At 37.0% G+C, this 23,186-nt stretch overlaps 1 protein-coding gene across 1 annotated transcript; it reads right to left on the bottom strand.

Annotated features, from left to right (window-relative positions):
* Positions 1-8,299: 8,299 nt before the first annotated feature.
* Positions 8,300-13,502, bottom strand: LOC139586004 (tonsoku-like protein). Its single transcript, XM_071419122.1, has 3 exons — positions 13,344-13,502; positions 10,657-10,768; positions 8,300-8,970 (listed from the first exon to the last, which is right to left on the bottom strand). The coding sequence occupies exons 1-3, from the start codon at positions 13,470-13,472 to the stop codon at positions 8,327-8,329; spliced, it is 885 nt and encodes a 294-aa protein (XP_071275223.1). The 5' UTR covers positions 13,473-13,502; the 3' UTR covers positions 8,300-8,326.
* Between the last annotated feature and the right edge of the window lie 9,684 nt (positions 13,503-23,186).

Raw genomic sequence — 23,186 nt, 5'->3', positions numbered from 1 at the left:
GGAAAAAATAGGGAATTGTGAGGGAAAAAGTGGAAATTTTGGAATAAATTGGGGATTTTTGAGAGAAAATTTGAGATTTTTGGGCGAAATGTGGGATTTTAGGGGGGAAATTTTGGGATTTTTTGGGGGAAATTTGGGAATTTTGGAGGAAATGCAGGAGTTTTACAGCGGCCAGCAGCTCCAGCGCCAGCAGCGACTCCAGGGTGGGAAAAGCCCTGGAAAAGGGAAAAATTGGGAAATTTTGTGGGAAAAAGTGGAAATATTGGAATAAATTAGGGATTTTTGAGGGGAAATTTGGGATTTTTGGAGGAAATGTGGGAGTTTTACAGCAGCCGGCAGCTCCAGCGCCAGCAGCGACTCCAGGGCGGGAAGTGGCTCTGGGAAAGGGAAATGCGGAGAATTTTGGGGAATTTTTTGGGGAAAAAGTGGAAATTATGGAATAAATTTGGGATTTTTGAGGGAAATGCGGGATTTTTTTGAGGAAATTTGGGATTTTTGGAGGAAATGCAGGAGTTTTACAGCGGCCGGCAGCGCCAGCGCCAGCAGCGACTCCAGGGCGGGAAATGGCGCTGGGAAAGGGAAAAAATGGGGAATTTTGGAATAAATTGGGGATTTCTGAGGGAAAGTTTGAGATTTTTGAGGGAAATGCGGAAGTTTTGGGGGGAAATTTGGGATTTTTTGGGCGAAATTTGGGATTTTTTGGGTGAACTGCGGAAGTTTTACAGCGGGCGGCAGCTCCAGTGCCATCAGCAACTCCAGGGCAGAAACAGCCCTGGAAAAGGGAAAAATTGGGAAATTTTGTGGGAAAAAGTGGAAATTTTGGAATAAATTGGGGATTTTTGAGGGAAATGCGGGATTTTTGGGGGAAAATTTGGGATTTTTGGCAGAAAAACTGAGATTTTTGGGGGGAATTTTGGGGAAAATTTTGAGATTTTTGGAGGGAAATGCGGGAGTTTTTTTGGGGAAATTTGGGATTTTTGGAGGGAAATTTTGGGGTAAATTGGGAGGAAATTTGGGAATTTTTGGGGGGTAATTCAGATTTTTAGAGAGAATTTTGGTATTTTTGGAGGGAAATTTTGGGGGAAATTTGGGAGGAAATTTGGGATTTTTAGGGGAAAATTTGAGATTTTTTGGGGAAAATTTGGGGTTTTTGTAGGAAAATTTTGGGGGAAATTGGGAGGAAATTTGGGAATTTTTTGGGAAAAAACTTGGGAGGAAATCTGGGATTTTTTTAGAGAAATTTGGGAATTTTGACCCCCAAAAAAAGTGGGAATTTTGGAGGTAATTGGAGGAAAAAGTGGCAGTTTGGGGAAAAATTTGGGATTTTTGGGGGGAATTTTGGGGAGAAATTTGAGATTTTTGGGGGGAAATGCGGGAGTTTTTGGGGGAAATTTGGTGAAAATTTGGGGTTTTTGGAGGGAAATTTTTGGGGAAAATTGCGAGGAAAATTGGGATTTTTTGGGGTAAAATTTGAGATTTTTGGGGGGGATTTTGGGGGAAAATCTGGGGTTTTTGGGGAAATTGTGAGGAAATTTGGAATTTTTGGGGGCAAATTTGAGAATTTTGACCCAAAAAAAGTGGGAAATTTGGGTAGAAATTTGGGGATTTTTGGTCTGATTTTTGAGAGAAAATGTGAGGGAAATTTGGGAATTCTTGGAGAAAATCTGGGAGATTTTGGGGGAAATTTGGGAATTTTGGGGGAAAATTTGCTTGGAAATTTGGGATTTTTTGGGGAAAATTTGGGAAAACAGCCAGGATTTTTTGGGGAATTCTGAAATTTGAAAATTTTGGGAAGAAATTTGGGATTTTGAGGGTGGAAATTGGGAAACTTGGGAATTTTTAGAGGAAAATTGAGGTGGAAATTTGGGAGGTTGGGGTGAAAATTTTTGAGTTTTAGGGGGAAATTTGGGGGTTTTTGGGGGGAAATTTGGGAATTTTATATGGAAATTGTAGATTTTATATGGAAATTTGGGATTTTTGAGGTGAAATTTGGGAATTTTAGGGAAAATTTTTGTGGGAAATTTGGGATTTTTAGGGGAAAAAAAAAGAGAATTTTGGGTGATTTTGGGGAAAATTTGAGGATTCTCAAGGACAATTTGGGGATTTAGGGACAAATCTGGGATTTTCGGGGAAAATTTGGGCACTTCGGGGAAAATATTTGAATTTTGGGAGGAAATCTGGGATTTTTCTTGAGGAAATTTTGGTATTTTGGGGGGATTTTTGGGTGATTTTTTGGGGATATTTTTGGGGATTTTTTTTTATTTTTGGGCGGATTTTTTGTGAGTTTTGGAGGAGAATTTTTTGGAATTTTTTTGGGAAATTTTGGGGATTTTTGCAGGGATTTTTTGGGGAGGATTTTGGGAGAATTCTGGGACATTTTTGGGTTATTTTGGGAAATTTTGGGGGAATTTATGGGGGAAATTTGGGGGATTTCTGGGAGAGATTTTGAGGAGGATTTTGGGGGAATTTTGGGGTTTTTTAGGGATATTTTTGGGGAATTTCAGGGGGAGTTTTTTGGCCATTTTGGGGAGGATTTGGGGGAATTTTAGGGGAATTTTGGGGGATTTTTGGGGCTCACCCAGGCCCAGGCTGGCGCAGATTCTCCGGTAGCGCTCGGGGAGTGGAGGCAAATCCCAGCCCTGGATCTCTGCCTGCACCTGGAAATATTCCAAAATATTGCCCCAAATCAGCCCAAATATTGCCCAAAATCAGCCCAAATATTGCCCAAAATTCAGCCCAAATATTCCCAAAAATTCAGCCCAAATTTGCCCAAAAATCAGCCAAAATATTCCCAAAAAATCAGAAAAAAAGACTCAAAAATCAACCCAAATATTCCCAAAAAATCAGCCAAAATATTCCCAAAAATTCAAACAAAATATTCCCAAAAATCTGCCAAAATATTCCCAAAATTCAGCCCAAATATTCCCAAAAATCAACCAAAATATTCCCAAAAATCAGCCAAAATATTCCCAAAAATCAGCCAAAATATTCCCTAAAACTCAGCTCAAAAATTCGCAAAATTCAGCCAAAATATTCTCAAAAATTCAGCCAAAATATTCCCTAAAAATCAGGAAAATATTCCCAAAAATTCAGCCAAAATATTCCCAAAAAATCGGAAAAAAAGACTCAAAAATCAGCCCAAATATTCCCAAAAATTCAGCCAAAATATTCCCAAATATTCCCAAAAATATTCTCAAAAATTCAGCCAAAATATTCCCAAAATCAGCCAAAATATTCCTAAAAATCAACCAAAATATGCCCAAAAATTCAGGCAAAATATTCCCAAAAATTCAGCCAAAATATTCCCAAAAAGCAACCAAAATATTCCCAAAATTCAGCCAAAATATTCCCAAAATTCAGCCCAAATATTCCCAAAAATCAGCCAAAATATTCCCAAAATTCAGCCGAAATATTCCTAAAAATCAGCGAAAATATTCCCAAAAATCAGCCCAAATATTCCAAAAATTCAGCCAAAATATTCCCAAAATTCAGGCAAAATATTCCTAAAAATTCAAACAAAATATTCCCAAAAATCACAAAAAATATTCCCAAAAATCAGCCAAACTATTCCCAAAAATGAGAAAAATATTCCCATAAATCAGCCAAAATACTCCTAAAAATCAGCCAAAATATTCCCAAAAATTCAGCCAAAATATTCCCAAAATTCAGCCCAAATATTCCCAAAAATTCAAACATACTATTTCCAAAAATTTGAAAAATATTCCCTAAAAATCAGCCAAAATAATCCCAAAAATTCAAACAAAATATTCCCAAAAATTCAGCCAAAATATTCCCAAAATCAGCCAAAATATTCCCTAAAAATTAGAAAATGTATTTCCAAAAATCAGCCCAAATATTCCCAAAATTCAGCCCAAATATTCCCAAAAATTCAGCCCAAATATTCCCTAAAATCAGCCCAAATATTCCCAAAAAATCAACCAAAATATTCCCAAAATTCAGCCAAAATATTCCTAAAAATCAACGAAAATATTCCCAAAAATCAGCCTAACTATTCCTAAAAATCAACCAAAATATTCCCAAAAATTCAGCCAAAATATTCCCTAAAATTCAGCCAAAATATTCCCAAAATTCAGCCCAAATTTGCCAAAAAATCAGCCAAAATATTCCCAAAAAATCAACCAAAATATTCCCAAAAATCAGCCCAAATATTCCCAAAAATTCAGCCAAAATATTCCCTAAAATCAACCAAAATATTCCCAAAAATCAGCCAAAATATTCCCAAATATTCCCAAACATATTCCCCAAAATTCAGCCAAAATATTCCCTAAAAATCAGCCCAAATATTCCCAAAAATTCAACCAACATATTCCCTAAAAATTAGAAAAATATTCCTAAAAATCAGCCAAAATATTCCCAAAATTCAGACAAAATATTCCAAAAATTCAGCCAAAATATTCCCTAAAAATCCCTGAAAAAATCCCATAAAATATCCCCAAAAAATCCCCAAAAATCCTGCAAAAAATCACCCAAAAATCCCCCCGAAAATCCCAAAAATTTCCCAAAATAATCCCCAAAAATCTCCAAAAATCCTCCAAAAATCTCTTAAACAAAAAAACCCAAAGTGAAAAAAAATTCCCCTAAAACCCCTCCAAAAATCCCCGAAAAAACCCTAAAAATTCTCCCAAAAATCCCAAAAAAATCTCAAAAATTCCCACAAAACTCCCAATAAAATTCCCCCAAAATACCCCAAAAAAAAAAAACCCCAAAAATTCCCAAAAATCCCCAAAATTCCCAATTTTCTCACCTCGTCTCCGTTGCTGAGCACGTCCCCGACTTCGTCCTGAGGGGCCAGGAGGGCCCCGGCCCTGCGCAGCCTCAGCCGGGGGAAGGTTCCGGAACTGCGGCAAAACCGCTCGGCAGCCAAATCACACAACCACTGAATGTTGTGCTCAGGCCTGAGGGAAAAAGGGGATTTTTGGGGGAATTTTGGGGATTTCTGCTGATTTTTTTTTTAATTTTTTTGATTTTTGGTGAATTTTTTGTGGAATGTTTGGGCCTGTTTGGGGCCTGCAGGGCCCCGGGCCTGCACAGCCTCAGCCGGGGGAACATTCCAGAAATCCCACAACCACTGAATGTTGTGCTAAGGCCTGAGGGAAAAGGGGGATTTTTAAGGGAAATTTTGGGGATTTTTTTGGATTTTTTTCAGAATTTTTTTGATTTTTGGTGAATTTTTTGTGGAATGTTTGTGGCTGTTTGCGGCCTGCAGGGCCCTGGCCCTGTGCAGCCTCAGCCGGGGGAAGGTTCCGGAACTGCGGCAAAACCGCTCGGCAGCCAAATCACACAACCACTGAATGTTGTGCTCAGGCCTGAGGGGAAAAAAGGGATTTTTAAGGGGAATTTTGGGGATTTTTTCAGAATTTTTTGGGAATTTTTTTGATTTTTGGTGAATTTTTTGAGGAATGTTTGGGGCTGTTTGGGGCCTGCAGGGCCCCGGGCCTGCACAGCCACAGCCGGGGGGAATGTTCCGGAAATCACACAACCACTGAATGTTGTGCTAAGGCCTGAGGGAAAAATGGGAATTTAAGGCAAATTTTGGGGATTTTTGTCATTTTTTTCTGAATTTTTTGATTTTTGGTGAATTTTCTGAGAAAAGTTTGGGCCTGTTTGGGGCCTGCAGGGCCCCGGGCCTGCACAGCCACAGCCGGGGGAACGTTCCGGAAATCCCACAACCACTGAATGTTGTGCTCAGGCCTGAGGGAAAAATGGGATTTTTAAGGGAAATTTTGGGGATTTTTTCACAAGTTTTTCGATTTTTGGTGAATTTTGTGGGGAATGTTTGGGGCTGTTCCTGCAGGGCCCCGGCCCTGCGCAGCCTCAGCCTGGGGAAGGTTCCGGAACTCCGGCAAAACCGCTCGGCAGCCAAATCACACAACCACTGAATGTTGTGCTCAGGCCTGAGGGAAAAAAGGGATTTTTAAGGGAAATTTTGGGGATTTCTGCTGATTTTTTGGGAATTTTTGCTGATTTTTTGTGAATTTTTTGGGGAATGTTTGGGCCTGTTTGGGGCCTGCAGAACCCCGACCCTGTGCAGCCTCAGCCGGGGGAAGGTTCCGGAACTGCGGCAAAACCGCTTGGCAGCAAATCACACAACCACTGAATGTTGTGCTCAGGCCTGAGGGAAAAAGGGGATTTTTAAGGGAAATTTTGGGGATTTTTTCGGGTTTTTTTGGGAATTTTTTTCTGAATTTTTTTAATTTTTGGTGAATTTTTTGTGGAATGTTTGGGGCGGTTTGGGGCCTGCAGGGCCTTGGCCCTGCACAGCCACAGCCGGGGGAACGTTCCGGAAATCCCACAACCACTGAATGCTGTGCTAAGGCCTGAGGGAAAAATGGGAATTTAAGGTAAATTTTGGGGATTTTTGTCATTTTTTTCTGAATTTTTTTGATTTTTGGTGAATTTTTTGGGGAATGTTTGGGCCTGTTTGGGGCCTGCAGGGCCCTGGCCCTGCGCAGTCACAGCTGGGTGGACGTTCTGGAAATCCCACAACCACTGAATGCTGTGCTCAGGCCTGAGGGAAAAATGGGATTTTTAAGGGAAATTTTGGGGATTTTTTCGGATTTTTTTGGAATTTTTGCTGATTTTTGGTGAATTTTTTGGGGAATGTTTGGGCCTGTTTGGGGCCTGCAGAACCCCGACCCTGTGCAGCCTCAGCCGGGGGAAGGTTCCGGAACTGTGGCAAAACCGCTCGGCAGCCAAATCCCACAACCACTGAATGTTGTGCTCAGGCCTGAGGGAAAAATGGGATTTTTAAGGGAAATTTTGGGGATTTTTCTAATTTTTTTGGGAATTATTTTGATTTTTGATGATTTTTAGAGAATTTTTGAGAGTATTTTGGGGAATATTTGAGGCTGTTTGGGGCCTGCAGGGCCTCGGCCCTGCACAGCCACAGCCGGGGGAATGTTCCGGAAATCCCACAACCACTGAATGTTGTGCTCAGGCCTGAGGGAAAAATGGGATTTTTAAGGGAAATTTTGGGGATTTTTGCTGATTTTTTTGGGAATTATTTTGATTTTTGGTGATTTTTAGAGAATTTTTGAGAGTATTTTGGGGAATATTTGAGGCTGTTTGGGGCCTGCAGGGCCTCGGCCCTGCACAGCCACAGCCGGGGGAATGTTCCGGAAATCCCACAACCACTGAATGTTGTGCTCAGGCCTGAGGGAAAAATGGGATTTTTAAGGGAAATTTTGGGGATTTTTGCTGATTTTTTTGGGAATTATTTTGATTTTTGGTGATTTTTAGAGAATTTTTGAGAGTATTTTGGGGAATATTTGAGGCTGTTTGGGGCCTGCAGGGCCCCAGCCCTTCGCAGCCTCAGCCGGGGGAAGGTTCCGGAAATCCCACAACCACTGAATGCTGTGCTCAGGGCTGAGGGAAAAATGGGATTTTTAAGGGAAATTTTGGTGATTTTTTGTGATTTTTTTCTGAATTTTTTTGATTTTTGGTGAATTTTGTGGGGAATGTTTGGGCCTGTTTGGGGCCTGCAGGGCCCTGGCCCTGCGCAGTCACAGCTGGGTGGACGTTCTGGAAATCCCACAACCACTGAATGCTGTGCTCAGGCCTGAGGGAAAAATGGGATTTTTAAGGGAAATTTTGGGGATTTTTTGCTGATTTTTTCCAGAATTTTTTCCGGAATTTTTAGGGATTTTTTCCTTAATTTTTTACAGATTTTTTTCAGAATTTTGGGGGATTTTTTCAGAATTTTTTCGGGTTTTTTTCTCAATTTTTGGTGATTGATTTTCAGATTTTTTCTCTTTTTTGGATTTTTTTTTTTTTTTTTTTTTTTGGGGGGATTTTTTTTTTAATTTTCGGGGGATTTATTTCTGAATTTTTGGGGATTTTTGGAGAGGTTTTTGGAATTTTGAGACATTTTTAAGGTTTTTTCTTAGGGTTTTTTTTTTACGTTTTAGGATTATTTTGGATTTTTTTATTGAATTTTAGGGATTTTTTTTAGAAAATTCTTGCTTTTTGGGGGTTTTTTTTCAGAATTTTTTGGGAATTTTTTGGGATTTTTCCAGATTTTTTGGAGATTTTGGGGGGGGTGTTTTTGGGATTTTTTTTCTGGGATTTTTTCATGTAATTTTTAGAATTATTTAGTATTTTTTTGGGATTTTTTTTAAATTGTGTGTATTTTTTACATATTTTTTCCTAAACTTTGAGAATTTTTTCCTGAATTTTGGTGATTTTTGAGAATTATTTGGGAATTTTTAGGGAATTTTTGGGAGTTTTTCTGGTGATTTTTTTTTGGGAATTTTTGGCATTTTTAAGGGAATTTTAGGAGAATTTTGGGGATAAAAATTGGGAATTCTCACCTGGGCACCACAGGAATGAGGAAAATCTCGTCCTGGATTCGGATCCGGATCCTCAGAGCCGGAATTGGATTCCTGGAAGGTTCCGGAATTTCCGCGGAATTCCCAGAAAATTCCGGAATTTCCGCAGAATTCCCCGAAAATTCCGCAGAATTCCCCGAAAATTCCGGAATTTCCTTGGAATTCGCTCCAACCTTGGCCTCAGAATTCCCCAAATCCTCCGAAATTCGGGAATTTCGCCCTTTGGGAATTTTTGGATCCCGAAATTCCCGAAAATTCCTCCGAGCTTTTTTCCGGGATGGTCCCAAATCGTCCTCCAGCCAATTCTCCTGCTCCAGGAATTCCTCCTCAGGAATCAGAGCAGGTTTGGGATTTTGGGGCAAAAAATTGGAATTTTGGGGCGAAAAATTGGAATTTTCAGGCAAAAAATTGGAATTTTCGGGTGAAAAATTGGGATTTTTGGGCAAAAAATTGGGATTTTTTGGGCAAAAATGTGAATTTTCTGGAGGAATTTTGGGATTTTCTGCGCTGGTTTTTCCGGGATTTTGGGTTTTTTGGGACTTTTCGGTGTCTGGGATTCGTTGGCGTTTCCGGCCGGGGCTGGAATTTGGGATTTGGGGAGGTTCAGGCTCCTCTGGAGGGGCTGGAAAAGGAAAAAATTTGGGATTAGAGGAGGGAAAATGGGGGGAATTCAAGGGGATTTGGGGTTGGGGGGGAATTTCCTAGGAAAAAATTGGGAATTTGGAGAAAAAATGGGAAAATTTTATAAAAAAAAGGGGAAAAATGAGGAAAAAAAAAGGTAAAAATTGGGAAAAAAAAAAATTTTAAAGGTTGAAAAATGAGAAATAAAATTAAAATTTTAAAAAATAGAAAAAAATTGATGAAATGCTAAAAAAAAAATTAAAAATGCCCAAAAATCTTTAAAAATCAGGGAAAAATTGGAGAATATAACAAAAAAATTTTAAATATTTTAAAGTATTTTAAATTATTTTTTTACAGAAATAAGATTTTAAAAATGAGAAAAAAATCCATTAAAAATGGCAAAAAAAGGGTAAAAAAGCCCTGGAAAAAGAAAAAAAATCTGAAAAAAACATAAAAAAATTTTGAAAAAGATCTGGAAAAAAATTCGAAAAAAAATCTGAAAAAAATCCGGAAAAATACAAAATAATTTTAAAAAACCCGAAAAAAAATTCTGAAAAATTTTGAAAAAATCTGAAAAAAACGAAAAAAAAAATCCAAAAAATTAAAAAAAAAAACTGAAAAAAAGCCAAAAAAATCCGAAAAGAAAATCAGAACAAATTAAAAAAATCTGCAAAAAATCAGGAAATAAATCTGAAAAAATCCTAAAAAAAATCCAAAAAATTAAAAAATAAACCCTGAAAATAATCCCAAAAAATTCGAAAAAATAACTCTGAAAAATAACTGGAAAAAAAAAATCAGAAAAAAAAATAAAAAAAAAAAAAAAATCTGAAAAAAATCAGAAAAAAATCTGGAAAAAATTTTAAAAAATCCAAAAGGAACCTGAAAAAATCTGAAAAAAAATCTGAAAACAAAATCTGAAAAAATGTGAACAAATTAAAATAATCTGAAAATAATAAAATCTGCAAAAAATAAAACAGAAATCTGCAAAAAATAATTTAAAAATCTGAAAATATTTGACAAAAATTTTTTTTAAAAATCCAAAAAAATCTGAAAAAAAAAGAAAATCTGAAAAAAAAACTGAAAAAAAATCTGAAAAAAGTCTGAAAAAATTCAAAAAAACCCTGAAAAAAAATAAAAAAAACCAAGAAAAAAAATCCCCAAAAAATCCGAAAAAAGTCCCAAAAAATCCAAAAAAATTTGAAAAAAATCTGTAAAAAACTGTAAAAAATAAAATAAAAAAATTTAAAAAATCTGAAAAAAAATTCTGAAAAAATCCAAAAACATTCTTAAAAAAATTCTGAAAAATTTTGAAAAAATAAAAAAAAATTTCCAAAAAAATTGAAAAAAATCCCCAAAAAATCCCAAAAAATTTAAATAAATTCCAAAAAAACTCCAAAAAATTGAAAAAAATCCCCAAAAAATCTGCAAAAAACTGTAAAAAATCTGAAAAAAATTCTGAAAAAATCCAAAAACATTCTTAGAAAAATTTTGAAAAAATAAAAAAAAATTTCCAAAAAAATTGAAAAAAATCCCAAAAAAAATCCAAAAAATTTTAAATAAATTCCAAAAAAATTCGAAAAAAATCTGAAAAAAAATCTGCAAAAAATCCCTCAAAATTCCCAATGATTCCCCACTAAATTCCCTATAAATTCCCTGGAAATTTTCCCCAAATTCCCATTTTTTTTACCCTTTTCCAGGAGCATCCTGAGCGTGTCCTGGGCACTGTCCCAGGTCTCTGAGTCCAATTCAGGCCCAAAATTCTGCAGCCACTCCTGGAGCGTCTGCAGGGGGGTCTGGCCCTAAAAAGGGGAGAAAATGCAGAAAATTCAGCAAAAAATGGGCAAAAATCAGGGAAAATATAAAAAAAAGGAAGAATTGGAATGGGGAAAAATTGGGGTTAAAATGGGGAAAAAATGGGGGGAAATGGTGGAAAAATTGAATAAAGAATGAGGAAAAAATCAGGGAGAATTTAGGAAAATAACAATGAAAATTTAGAGTAAAGGAGGAAAAATTGGTGGGAGAAATTGGAAAAAAAGATCTGGGGAAAGTTGGGAAAAAAATAGGAAGAAATGCAAAAAAAAATTGGAAAAAAATAAGAAAAAACATCAGAAAAATTTCTTTTAAAAATTAAAAAAAAATCAGGAAAAAATCACGAAAAATCAGATAAAAATTGGAAAAATGGAAAAAATTAAAAAAAAATCAGGAAAAAAAAATCTGAAAAATTTCTTTTAAAATTCTAGAAATCCCCCAAAAAATCAGAAAAAAAGCCTGAAATTGTAGAAAAAAATCAGAAAAAAATCCCTAAAAATTTAGAAAAAAATCAGAAAAAAATTCCTAAAAAATCACAAAAAATGATAAAAAAAATTTTTAAAAAAGAAAAAAATTAGAAAAAATAGAAAACAAGTCAGAAAAAAACCCAGAAAATAATAAGAAAAAAATCTTTAAAAATTTTTAAAAATCCCCCACAAATTCAGAAAAAAATCCCTAAAAACATAGAAAAAAAGAGGAAAAAAATCCTTAAAAAATAACAAAAAATGAGAAAAAATCAGAAAAAAAATCAGAAAAAATTAGAAAATAATTAGGAAAAAAAGCAGAAAAAATAAGGAAAAAAATCACAAAATAATCAGAAAAAATTCTTAAAAAAATTCTAAAAATTTCCAAAAAAAAATCAGAAAAATTCCCAAAAAATTTTGAAAAAAACCCCAGAAAAAACTCCTAAAAAATTCCAAAAAAATCACAAAAATGCTAAAAAAAACAGAAAAAAACCAGAAAAAAATTAGAAAAAAAATTCTTTAAAAATTCTAAAAATCCCCCCAAAAATCAGAAAAAAATCCCTAAAAATATAGAAAAAAATCAGAAAAAAATCCCTAAAATTTAGAAAAAAATGAGAAAAAGTTCTTTTAAAAATTCTAAAAATCCCCCAAGAAATCAGAAAAAAATCCCTAAAAATTTAGAAAAAAATCAGAAAAAAACTCCTTAAAAATCACAAAAAATGATAAAAAATCAGAAAAAAAAATCCCAGAAAATAGTCAGGAAAAATTAGAAAAAAAATCAGAAAAAATCAGGAAAAAAATCAAAAAATAATCAGAAAATAATCAGAAAAAAATAGTAAACATCCCCCAAAAATCAGAAAAGAATTCCTAAAAATATAGGAAAAAAATCAGAAAAAATTCCTAAAAAAACCTTAAAAAAATCACAAAAAATGCTAATAAAATCAGAAAAAAATCGGAAAAAAATCAGAAAACAATTAGAAAAAAATTGGGAAAAAATGAGAAAAAAATGAGAAAAAAATCAGAAGAAAATCAGAAAAAAATTCAGAATAAAATCAGAAAAAATTAGAAAAATATCAGAAAAAATTAGAAAAATATCAGAAAAAATCAGAAAAAATGGAAAAAAATCAGAAAAAATAGAAAAAATCAGAAAAAATAGAAAAAAGAGAAAAAAAGAGAAAAAATCAGAAAAAATCAGAAAAAAATTAGAAAAAAATTTAAAAAAATCAGAAAAAAATTAGAAAAAAATCAAAAGACAAGAAAATATTAGAAAAAAATAGGAAAAATCAGAAAAATTAGAAAAAAATCAGAAAAAATTGGAAAAAATTAGAAAAAAAATTGGAAAAAAATCAGAAAAAATCAGAAAAAACACTAGAAAAAAAATCAGAAAAAAAAATCAGAAAAAAAGAAAAGAATGAGAAAAAAAATTTGAAAAATCTCCTTAAAGTCCTTAAAATAATCATAAAAAAAAGGTAAAAAACCCCCAAAAAATCAGAAAAAAACCAGAAAAAAAATACAAAAAATTAGAAAAAAATCGGAAAAAATCAGAAAAAAATCACCAAATAATCAGAAAAAATAAGAAAAAAAAAATCTGAAAAAAACCAGAAAAAAATCGAAATAATTAGAAAAAAAATCAGAAAAAAATTAGAAAAAAATTGGAAAAAAATCATTAAAATAATTAGAAAAAATTAGAAAAAAAACCCCAGAAAAATCGGAAAAAAATCAGAAATAATCCGAAAAAAATTAGAAAAAAAATCAGAAAAAAATCAGGAAAATTAGAAAAAAATCCGAAAAAATTAGAGAAAAAATCAGAAAAAAATCAGGAAAAAAATCAGAAAAAAATCAGAAAAAATAGAAAAAAAAACCAGAAAAAAATGGAAAAAAATTAGAAAAAAACCAGAAAAAATTAGAAAAAAATCAGAAAAAAATGGAAAAAAAATTAGAACAAAAATTGGAAAAAAATTAGAAAAAAATGGAAAAAAACCCAGAAAAAATTAGAAAAAAAAAATTAGAAAAAAATCAGAAAAAAATCAGGAAAAATCCCCAAAATTCCCCTCAAATTCCCCACCCCCAGGGAGTTTTTGTGGTGTTTTTGGGCTCTCACCTTGGCGTTCCTGAGGGTGAGCTTGGCCCCGCTCTGGATCAGCAGCTGCGCCACAGGGAACCTCCCTGAGGCCAGGGCGTCGTGCAGGGGAGTGACCCCCTCACAGCCAGGGCCTCCAGGGTCATCCATGGCCGCACCGCGGGACAGCAGCAAACGAACCACCTCTGAGGGGAGAAAATGATAATCCTGATCCTAATCCTGATCCTGATCCTAATTCTGATCCTGATCCTAGTCCTGATCCTGACCCTGATCCTAATTCTGATCCTAATTCTGAATCCGAATCCACGACCTCTGGGGAGTGACCCCCTCACAGCCAGGGCCTCCAGGGTCATCCATGGCCGCACCGCGGGACAGCAGCAAACGAACGATCTCTGAGGGGAGAAAATGATAATCCTGATCCTAATCCTGATCCTAATTCTGGTCCTAGTCCTGATCCTAATCCTAATTCTGATCCTAATTCTGAATCCGAATCCACGGCCTCTGGGCAGTGACCCCCTCACAGCCAGGGCCTCCAGGGTCATCCATGGCCGCACCGCGGGACAGCAGCAAACGAACCACCTCTGAGGGGAGAAATGATAATCCTGATCCTAATTCTGATCCTGATCCTAATTCTGATCCTAATCCTGATCCTGATCCTAATCCTGATCCTAAAACCAATCCTGATCCTAATTCGGAATCCGAATCCACGGCCTCTGGGCAGTGACCCCCTCACAGCCAGGGCCTCCAGGGTCATCCATGGCCGCACCGCGGGACAGCAGCAAACGAACCACCTCTGAGGGGAGAAAATGATAATCCTGATCCTAATCCTGATCCCAGTCCTAATTCTGATCCTAAAACCAATCCTGATCCTAATTCTGAATCCGAATCCATGATCTCTGGGCAGTGACCCCCTCACAGCCAGGGCCTCCAGGGTCATCCATGGCGGCACCGCGGGACAGCAGCAAACGAACGATCTCTGAGGGGAGAAAATGATAATCCTGATCCTAATCCTGATCCTAGTCCTAATCCTGATCCTAATTCTGAATCCGAATCCATGATCTCTGGGGAGTGACCCCCTCACAGCCAGGGCCTCCAGGGTCATCCATGGCCGCACTGCAGGACAGCAGCAAACGAAACACCTCTGAGGGGAGAAATGATAATCCTGATCCTAATCCTGATCCCAGTCCTAATTCTGATCCTAGTTCTGATCCCAATTCTGATCCTGATCCTAATTCTGATCCTAATTCTGGTCCTAATCCTGATCCAAATCCGGCAGCAAACCCAGGACCTCTGGGGAGTGACCCCCTCACAGCCCAGGCCCCTGGGATCATCCATGGCAGCACCACGGGACAGCAGCAAACGAACCACCTCTGAGGGGAGAAAATGATAATTCTGATATTGATCCTAATCCTGATCCTAGTCCTAATTCTGATCCTAATTCTGAATCCGAATCCACGACCTCTGGGCAGTGACCCCCTCACAGCCAGGGCCTCCAGGGTCATCCATGGCGGCACCGCGGGACAGCAGCAAACGAACCACCTCTGAGGGGAGAAAATGATAATTCTGATCCTAATTCTGATCCTAATCCTAATCCTGATCCTAAAACCAATCCTGATCCTAATTCGGAATCCGAATCCACGGCCTCTGGGCAGTGACCCCCTCACAGCCAGGGCCTCCAGGGTCATCCATGGCGGCACCGCGGGACAGCAGCAAACGAACCACCTCTGAGGGGGGAAAATCCTGATCTTGATCCTAATCCTGATCCTGATCCTAATTCTGATCCTAATTCTGGTCCTAGTCCTGATCCTGATCCTAATTCTGATCCTAATTCTGAATCCGAATCCACGGCCTCTGGGCAGTGGCCCCCTCACAGCCAGGGCCCCCGGGATCATCCATGGCGGCGCCACGGGACAGCAGCAAACGAACCACCTCTGAGGGGAGAAAATGATAATCCTGATCCTAATCCTGATCCCAGTCCTAATTCTGATCCTAATTCTGGCCCTAATTCTGATCCTGATCCTAATCCTAATTCTGATCCTAATTCTGGTCCTAATCCTAATTCTGATCCTAATTCTGAATCCGAATCCACGACCTCTGGGCAGTGACCCCCTCACAGCCCGGGCCTCCAGGATCATCCATGGCCGCACCGCGGGACAGCAGCAAACGAACCACCTCTGAGGGGGGAAAATGATAATTCTGATCCTAATCTTAATTCTGATCCTAATTCTGATCCTAGTTCTGATCCTAATTCTGATCCTGATCCTAATTCTGATCCTGATCCTAATTCTGATCCAAATTCTGAATCCGAATCCACGACCTCTGGGGAGTGACCCCCTCACAGCCAGGGCCTCCAGGATCATCCATGGCGGCACCGCGGGACAGCAGCAAACGAACGATCTCTGAGGGGAGAAAATGATAATCCTGATCCTAATCCTGATCCTAGTCCTAATTCTGATCCTAAAACCAATCCTGATCCTAATCCTGATCCAAATCCGGCAGCAAACCCAGGACCTCTGGGGAGTGACCCCCTCACAGCCCAGGCCCCTGGGATCATCCATGGCGGCACCGTGGGACAGCAGCAAACGCACGATCTCTGAGGGGAAAAAATGATCCTGATATTGATCCTGATCCTAATTCTGATCCTAATCCTGATCCTAATCCTGATCCGAATTCTGATCCTAATTCTGACCCCAATCCAGCAGCAAACCCACAATCTCTGGGGAGTGACCCCCTCACAGCCCGGGCCCCCGGGGTCATCCATGGCAGCACCGCGGGACAGCAGCAAACGCACGATCTCTGAGGGGAGAAAATGATAATCCTGATCCTAATTCTGATCCTAATCCTAGTCCTGATCTTAATCCTAATTCTGATCCTAATCCTGATGCTAATTCTGATCCTGATCCTAATCCTGATCCTAATTCTGATCCTGATCCTAATCCTGATCCTGATCCTAATCCTGATCCTAATCCTGATCCTGATTCTAATTCTGATCCTAATTCTGATCCTGCTCCTGATCCTAATCCTGATCCTGATCCTAATTCTGATCCCAATCCAGCAGCAAACGCAAGACCTCTGGGGAGTGACCCCCTCACAGCCCAAATTCCCCATAAAATTCTCTTAAAATTCCCAAAAAATTCCCCCCAAAAATTCCCCAAAATCCCCAAAAATCACCATGAAATCCTCCAGATATTCCCCCAAAAATTCCCCAAAAATCCACCAAAAATGTTCAAAAAATCCCTAAAAATGTCCCCAAATTCCCCATAAAATCCTCCAAAAATTCCCCAAAAAATCCTAAAATTTCCCCTAAAATCCCCCAAAATCGCCCAAAAAATCCCCAAAAATCACCAAAAAATGTTAAAAAAATCCTGAAAAATCACCAAAAAATGTTCAAAAAATCCCCAAAAGTCACCAAAAATTGTTAAAAAATCCCTAAAAATTTCCCCAAATTCCCCATAAAATCCACAAAAAATTACCAAAAATTCCCCCTAAAAATCCACAAAAAATCACCAAAAATCCCTCAAAAATTCCCCAAAATCCCCCCAAATCCACCTAAAAACCACCATAAAATTTCAAACAAAATTCCCCAAAAATTTCCCCAAAAAATTCCCCAAAAATCCCTCAAAAATTCCCCAAAAAATTCCCCAAAATCCTCCAAAAATGCCCCAAAAATCGCCAAAAAATGTTCAAAAAATCCCTAAAAATATCCCCAAATTCCCCCAAATTCCCCCCAAAAATTCGCCAAAAAATCCCTCAAAAAATCCCCAAAAATGCCCCAAAAATCACCATAAAATCACCAAAAAATTTTCAAAAAATCCCCAAAAATGCCCCAAAAAATGTTCAAAAAATCCCTAAAAATTTCCCCAAAATCCCCAATTATTGGGGCTCACCCAGGTGCCCGTGGTTGGCACCATAAAATCCTCCAAAAATTCCCCAAAAATTCCCCATTATATCCCCAAAAATGTCCCCAAAAATCACCAAAAAATGTTCAGGAAATCTTCAAAAAAATCCCTAAAGATTTCCCCAAATAATCCCCAAAAATCCTCCAAAAATTCCCCCCAAAATTCCCTAAAAATTCCCCAAAAATTTCCCCAAAAATCCGTAAAAATCCTCTAAAAATTTCCCCAAATTCCCCAAAAAATCCCTCAAAAATTCCCCAAAAATGCCCCCAAAATCACCATAAAACCACCAAAAAATGCTCAAAAATGCCCCAAAAGTCACCATAAAATCACCAAAAATCCCCCCAAAAATCCCTAAAAATTTCCCAAAATCCCAAATTTTCCCCAAATTCCTAAAAATGCCAAATTTGCCCAAATTTTCCCAAAATCCCCCAAATTTTCCCCATTTTGGGCTCACCCAGGTGCCCGTGGTTGGCACCACAAGATCCTCCAAAAATTCCCCAAAATGTTCAAAAAATCCCTAAAAATGTCCCCAAAAATCACCAAAAAATGTTCAAAAAATCCCCAAAAAATCACAAAAAAAATCAGTAAATCCCCAAAAATTCCCCCCAAAAATTCCCCCAAATCCTCCAAAAATTCCCCAAAAATCCCCCCCAAATTTCCTAAAAATTCCCCAAAAAATCCCTCAAAAATTCCCCAAAAAATCCCCAAAAATCACCATAAAATGCTCAAAAATGCCCCAAAAATGCCCCAAAAATCACCAAAAAATCCCTAAAAATTTCCCCAAATTCCCCATAAAATCCTCCAAAAATTCCCCAAAAAATTCCCCAAAAATCACCAAAAACCCCCCAAAAATCCCCATTAAATCCTCCAAAAATTCCCCAAATTCCCAATAAAATCCCCAAAAATCCACCAAAAATCACCATAAAATCCCCCAAAAAATCCCAAAAATCCACCAAAAAATCCCTAAAAATTTCCCCATAAAACCCCCAAAAATCACCAAAAAATGTTCAAAAAATCCCTAAAAATTTCCCAAAAAATTCCCCAAAATCCTCCAAAAATGCCCCAAAAATCACCATAAAATCACCAAAAAATGCTCAAAAAATCCCTAAAAATTTTCCCAAAATCCCCAAAAATCCCAAATTTCCCCAAATTCCCCAATTTTTTCCAAATTTTCCCCATTTTGGGCTCACCCAGGTGCCCGTGGTTGGCACCACAAGATCCTCCAAAAATTCCCCCAAAAATTCCCCATTAAATCCCCAAAAATCCTCCAAAAATCACCATAAAATTTCCCCAAAAATTCCCCAAAAAATCCACCAAAAATTCCTCAAAAATTCCCCAAAAAATCCCCAAAAATCCCTAAAAATTTCCCCTAAAAGTTCCCCAAAAATGCCTCAAAAATCACCATAAAATCACCAAAAAATGCTCAAAAAATCCCAAAAAACACCCCAAAAATTCCCCAAAAAATTCCCCAAATTCCCCATAAAATCCCCAAAAAATCCCCATAAAATCCCCAAAAAATCCCCAAAAATTCCCCAAAAAATCCCCAAAAAATTCCCCCATAATGCCCCAAAAATCACCAAAAAATGTTGAAAAAAACCCCAAAAATCAACCAAAAATCACCAAAAATTCCCCAAAAAATTCCCCAAAATCCACCAAAAAATTCCCCCAAAAATTTTTCCAAAAATCCCTAAAATATCCCCAAATTCCCCATAAAATCCTCCAGAAATTCCCTAAAAAATTCCCCAAAATTCCCCAAAAAATGTTCAAAAAATCCCCAAAAATGCCCCAAAAATCACCAAAAAATGTTCAAAAAATCCCCAAAAAATCCCTAAAAATTTTTCCAAAATCCCAAAAATCCCAAATTTTCCCAAAATTCCCCAAATTTTCCCAAAATCCCCCATTTTGGGCTCACCCAGGTGCCCGTGGTTGGCACCACAAAATCCTCCAAAAATTCCCCAAAAAATTCCCCATTAAATCCCCAAAAATCCTCCAAAAATCACCATAAAATTTCCCCAAAAATTCCCCAAAAAATCCACCAAAAATTCCCCAAAAATTCCCCAAAAAATCCCCAAAAATCCCTAAAAATTTCCCCAAAAAGTTCCCCAAAAATGCCTCAAAAATCACCATAAAATCACCAAAAAATGCTCAAAAAATCCCAAAAAACACCCCAAAAATTCCCCAAAAAATTCCCCAAATTCCCCATAAAATCCCCAAAAAATCCCCAAAAAATGCCCCCAAAATTCCTCAAAAATTCTCCAAAAAATTCCCCAAAAAAGCCCCAAAAATGCCCCTAAAAACCACCATAAAATCACCAAAAAATGTTCAAAAAATCCCCAAACATCACCAAAAAATCCCTAAAAATTTCCCTAAATTCCCCATAAAATCCCAAATTTTCCCCAAATTCCTAAAAATGCCCAAATTTTCCCAAAATCCCCCAAATTTTCCCCATTTTTGGGGCTCACCCAGGTGCCCGTGGTTGGCACCACAAAATCCTCCAAAAATTCCCCAAAATGTTCAAAAAATCCCTAAAAATGTCCCCAAAAATCACCAAAAAATGTTCAAAAAATCCCCCAAAAAATCACAAAAAAAATCAGTAAATCCCCAAAAATTCCCCCCAAAAATTCCCCCAAATCCTCCAAAAATTCCCCAAAAATCCCCCCCAAATTTCCTAAAAATTCCCCAAAAAATCCCTCAAAAATTCCCCAAAAAATCCCCAAAAATCACCATAAAATGCTCAAAAATGCCCCAAAAATCCACCAAAAATCACCAAAAAATCCCTAAAAATTTCCCTAAATTCCCCATAAAATCCCAAAAAACCCAAATTTTCCCCAAATCCCCCAAATTTTCCCAAAATCCCCAAATTTTGGGCTCACCCAGGTGCCCGTGGTTGGCACCACAAGATCCTCCAAAAATTCCCCAAAAAACCCTCCAAAAATTCCCCAAAAAATCCACAAAAAAATGTTCAAAAATCCCTGAAAATCACCAAAAATCCCCCCCAAAATTTCCTAAAAATTCCCCAAAAAATCCCTCAAAAATTCCCCAAAAAAGCCCCAAAAATCACCACAAAATTTCAAAAATTCCCCATAAAATCCACCAAAATTCCCCAAAAATCCCCAAAAATCCCCAAAAAATCCCTAAAAATTCCCCAAATTCCCCATAAAATCCCAAAAATTCCCCAAATTTTCCCAAAATCCCCAATTTTGGGCTCACCCAGGTGCCCGTGGTTGGCACCATAAAATCCTCCAAAAATTCCCCAAAAAAATTCCCCAAAAATTCCCCAAAAAATCCACAAAAAATAACCAAAAATCCCTCAAAAATTCCCAAAAAATGCCCCAAAAAGCCCCAAAAATCCCCATAAAATCCCCAAAAAATCCCCAAAAATCCCCAAAAAATTCCCCAAAAATCCACCAAAAATTCCTCAAAAATTCCCAAAAAATTCCCCAAAAAAGTCCCAAAAATCACCATAAAATCACCAAAAAAATGCTCAAAAATTCCCCAAAAATCACCAAAAAAATGTTCAAAAAATCCCTAAAAATTTCCCCAAATTCCCCATAAAATCCACAAAAAATCACCAAAAATCCCTCAAAAAATCCCCAAAAAATCCCCAAAAATGACCAAAAAATGTTCAAAAAATCCCCAAAAATTCCCCAAAAAATTCCCCAAAATCCTCCAAAAATGCCCCAAAAAATCCCTAAAAATTTCCCCAAATTCCCCATAAAATCCTCCAGAAATTCCCTAAAAATTTCCCCAAATTCCCCATAAAATCCTCCAGAAATTCCCCAAAAAATGTTCAAAAAATCCCCAAAAATTCCCCAAAAATCACCAAAAAATTTTCAAAAATTCCCCAAAAATTTCCCCAAATTCCCCATAAAATCCCCAAAAATTCCCCAAAAATGCCCCTAAAAACCACCATAAAATTACCAAAAAATGTTCAAAAAATCCCTAAAAATTTCCCCAAATTCCCCAAAAAATCCCCAAAAATCCCTAAAAATTTCCCCTAAAAGTTCCCCAAAAATGCCTCAAAAATCACCATAAAATCACCAAAAAATGCTCAAAAAATCCCAAAAAACACCCCAAAAATTCCCCAAAAAATTCCCCAAATTCCCCATAAAATCCCCAAAAAATCCCCATAAAATCCCAAAAAAATCCCCAAAAATTCCCCAAAAATCCCAAAAAAATTCCCCCAAAATTCCCCCAAAAATCACCAAAAAATGTTGAAAAAAACCCCAAAAATCAACCAAAAATCACCAAAAATCCCCCCAAAAATTCCCCAAAATCCACCAAAAATTCCCCCAAAAATTTTTCCAAAAATCCCTAAAATATCCCCAAATTCCCATAAAATCCTCCAGAAATTCCCCAAAAATTCCCCAAAATTCCCCAAAAAATGTTCAAAAAATCCCCAAAAATGCCCCAAAAATCACCAAAAACTGTTCAAAAAATCCCCAAAAAATCCCTAAAAATTTTTCCAAAATCCCAAAATCCCAAATTTTCCCAAAATTCCCCAAATTTTCCCAAAATCCCCAATTTTGGGCTCACCCAGGTGCCCGTGGTTGGCACCACAAGATCCTCCAAAAATTCCCAAAAAACCCTCCAAAATTCCCCAAAAAATCCACAAAAAATGTTCAAAAATCCCTGAAAATCACCAAAAATCCCCCCCAAAATTTCCTAAAAATTCCCCAAAAAATCCCTCAAAAATTCCCCAAAAAAGCCCCAAAAATCACCACAAAATTTCAAAAATTCCCCATAAAATCCACCAAAAATCCACCAAAAATGCCCAAAAATCCCCAAAAAATGTTCAAAAAATCCCCAAAAATCACCATAAAATCACCAAAAAATGCTCAAAAATGCCCCAAAAATCCACCAAAAATCACCAAAAAATCCCTAAAAATTTCCCCAAAATTCCCATAAAATCCCAAAAATCCCAAAACTGCCCAAAATTCCCAAATTCCCCCAAATTTTCCCCAAATCCCCAATTTTTGGGGCTCACCCAGGTGCCCGTGGTTGGCACCATAAAATCCTCCAAAAATTCCCCCCAAAAATTCCCTAGAATTCCCCAAAAATCACCAAAAATTCCCCAAAAAATCCCCAAAAATCCCTAAAAATTTCCCCAAAAAGTTCCCCAAAAATGCCTCAAAATCACCATAAAATCACCAAAAAATGCTCAAAAAATCCCAAAAAACACCCAAAAAATTCCCCAAAAAATTCCCCAAATTCCCCATAAAATCCCCAAAAAATCCCAAAAATGCCCCCAAAATTCCTCAAAAATTCTCCAAAAAATTCCCCAAAAAAGCCCCAAAAATGCCCCTAAAAACCACCATAAAATCACCAAAAAATCCCTAAAAATTTCCCTAAATTCCCCATAAAATCCCAAATTTTCCCCAAATTCCTAAAAATGCCCAATTTTCCCAAAATCCCCCAAATTTTCCCCATTTTTGGGGCTCACCCAGGTGCCCGTGGTTGGCACCACAAAATCCTCCAAAAATTCCCCAAAATGTTCAAAAAATCCCTAAAAATGTCCCCAAAAATCACCAAAAAATGTTCAAAAAATCCCCAAAAAAAATCACAAAAAAAATCAGTAAATCCCCAAAAATTCCCCCAAAAAATTCCCCAAAAATCCCCCCAAATTTCCTAAAAATTCCCCAAAAAATCCCTCAAAAATTCCCCAAAAAATCCCCAAAAATCACCATAAAATGCTCAAAAATGCCCCAAAAATCCACCAAAAATCACCAAAAAATCCCTAAAAATTTCCCCAAAATTCCCCATAAAATCCCAAAAATCCCAAAACTGCCCAAAATTCCCAAATTCCCCCAAATTTTCCCCAAATCCCCAATTTTTGGGGCTCACCCAGGTGCCCGTGGTTGGCACCATAAAATCCTCCAAAAATTCCCCAAAAAAATTCCCTAGAATTCCCCAAAAAATCCACCAAAAATTCCCCAAAAATTCCCCAAAAAATCCCCAAAAATCC

This window comes from Agelaius tricolor, unplaced genomic scaffold (genome assembly GCF_023055355.1).
Source record: "Agelaius tricolor isolate 1412-34295 unplaced genomic scaffold, bAgeTri1.0.p SCAF_100, whole genome shotgun sequence".
NCBI classification, from domain to species: Eukaryota; Metazoa; Chordata; class Aves; order Passeriformes; family Icteridae; genus Agelaius; species Agelaius tricolor.
The sequence above is the reverse complement of the archived record's forward strand: the minus strand, read 5'-3'. Positions and strand labels throughout refer to the sequence as shown.

Coding starts and splice junctions, on each gene's coding strand:
- LOC139586004 (XM_071419122.1), bottom strand. CDS start 13,472: ATGGATGACCCTGGAGGCCCTGGCTGTGAGGGGGTCACTCCCCTGCAC. Junction 10,769..13,343: donor TCACCCTCAGGAACGCCAAG/GTGAGAGCCCAA, acceptor TCCCCTTTTTAG/GGCCAGACCCCCCTGCAGAC. Junction 8,971..10,656: donor CAGGATGCTCCTGGAAAAGG/GTAAAAAAAATG, acceptor TTCCTTTTCCAG/CCCCTCCAGAGGAGCCTGAA.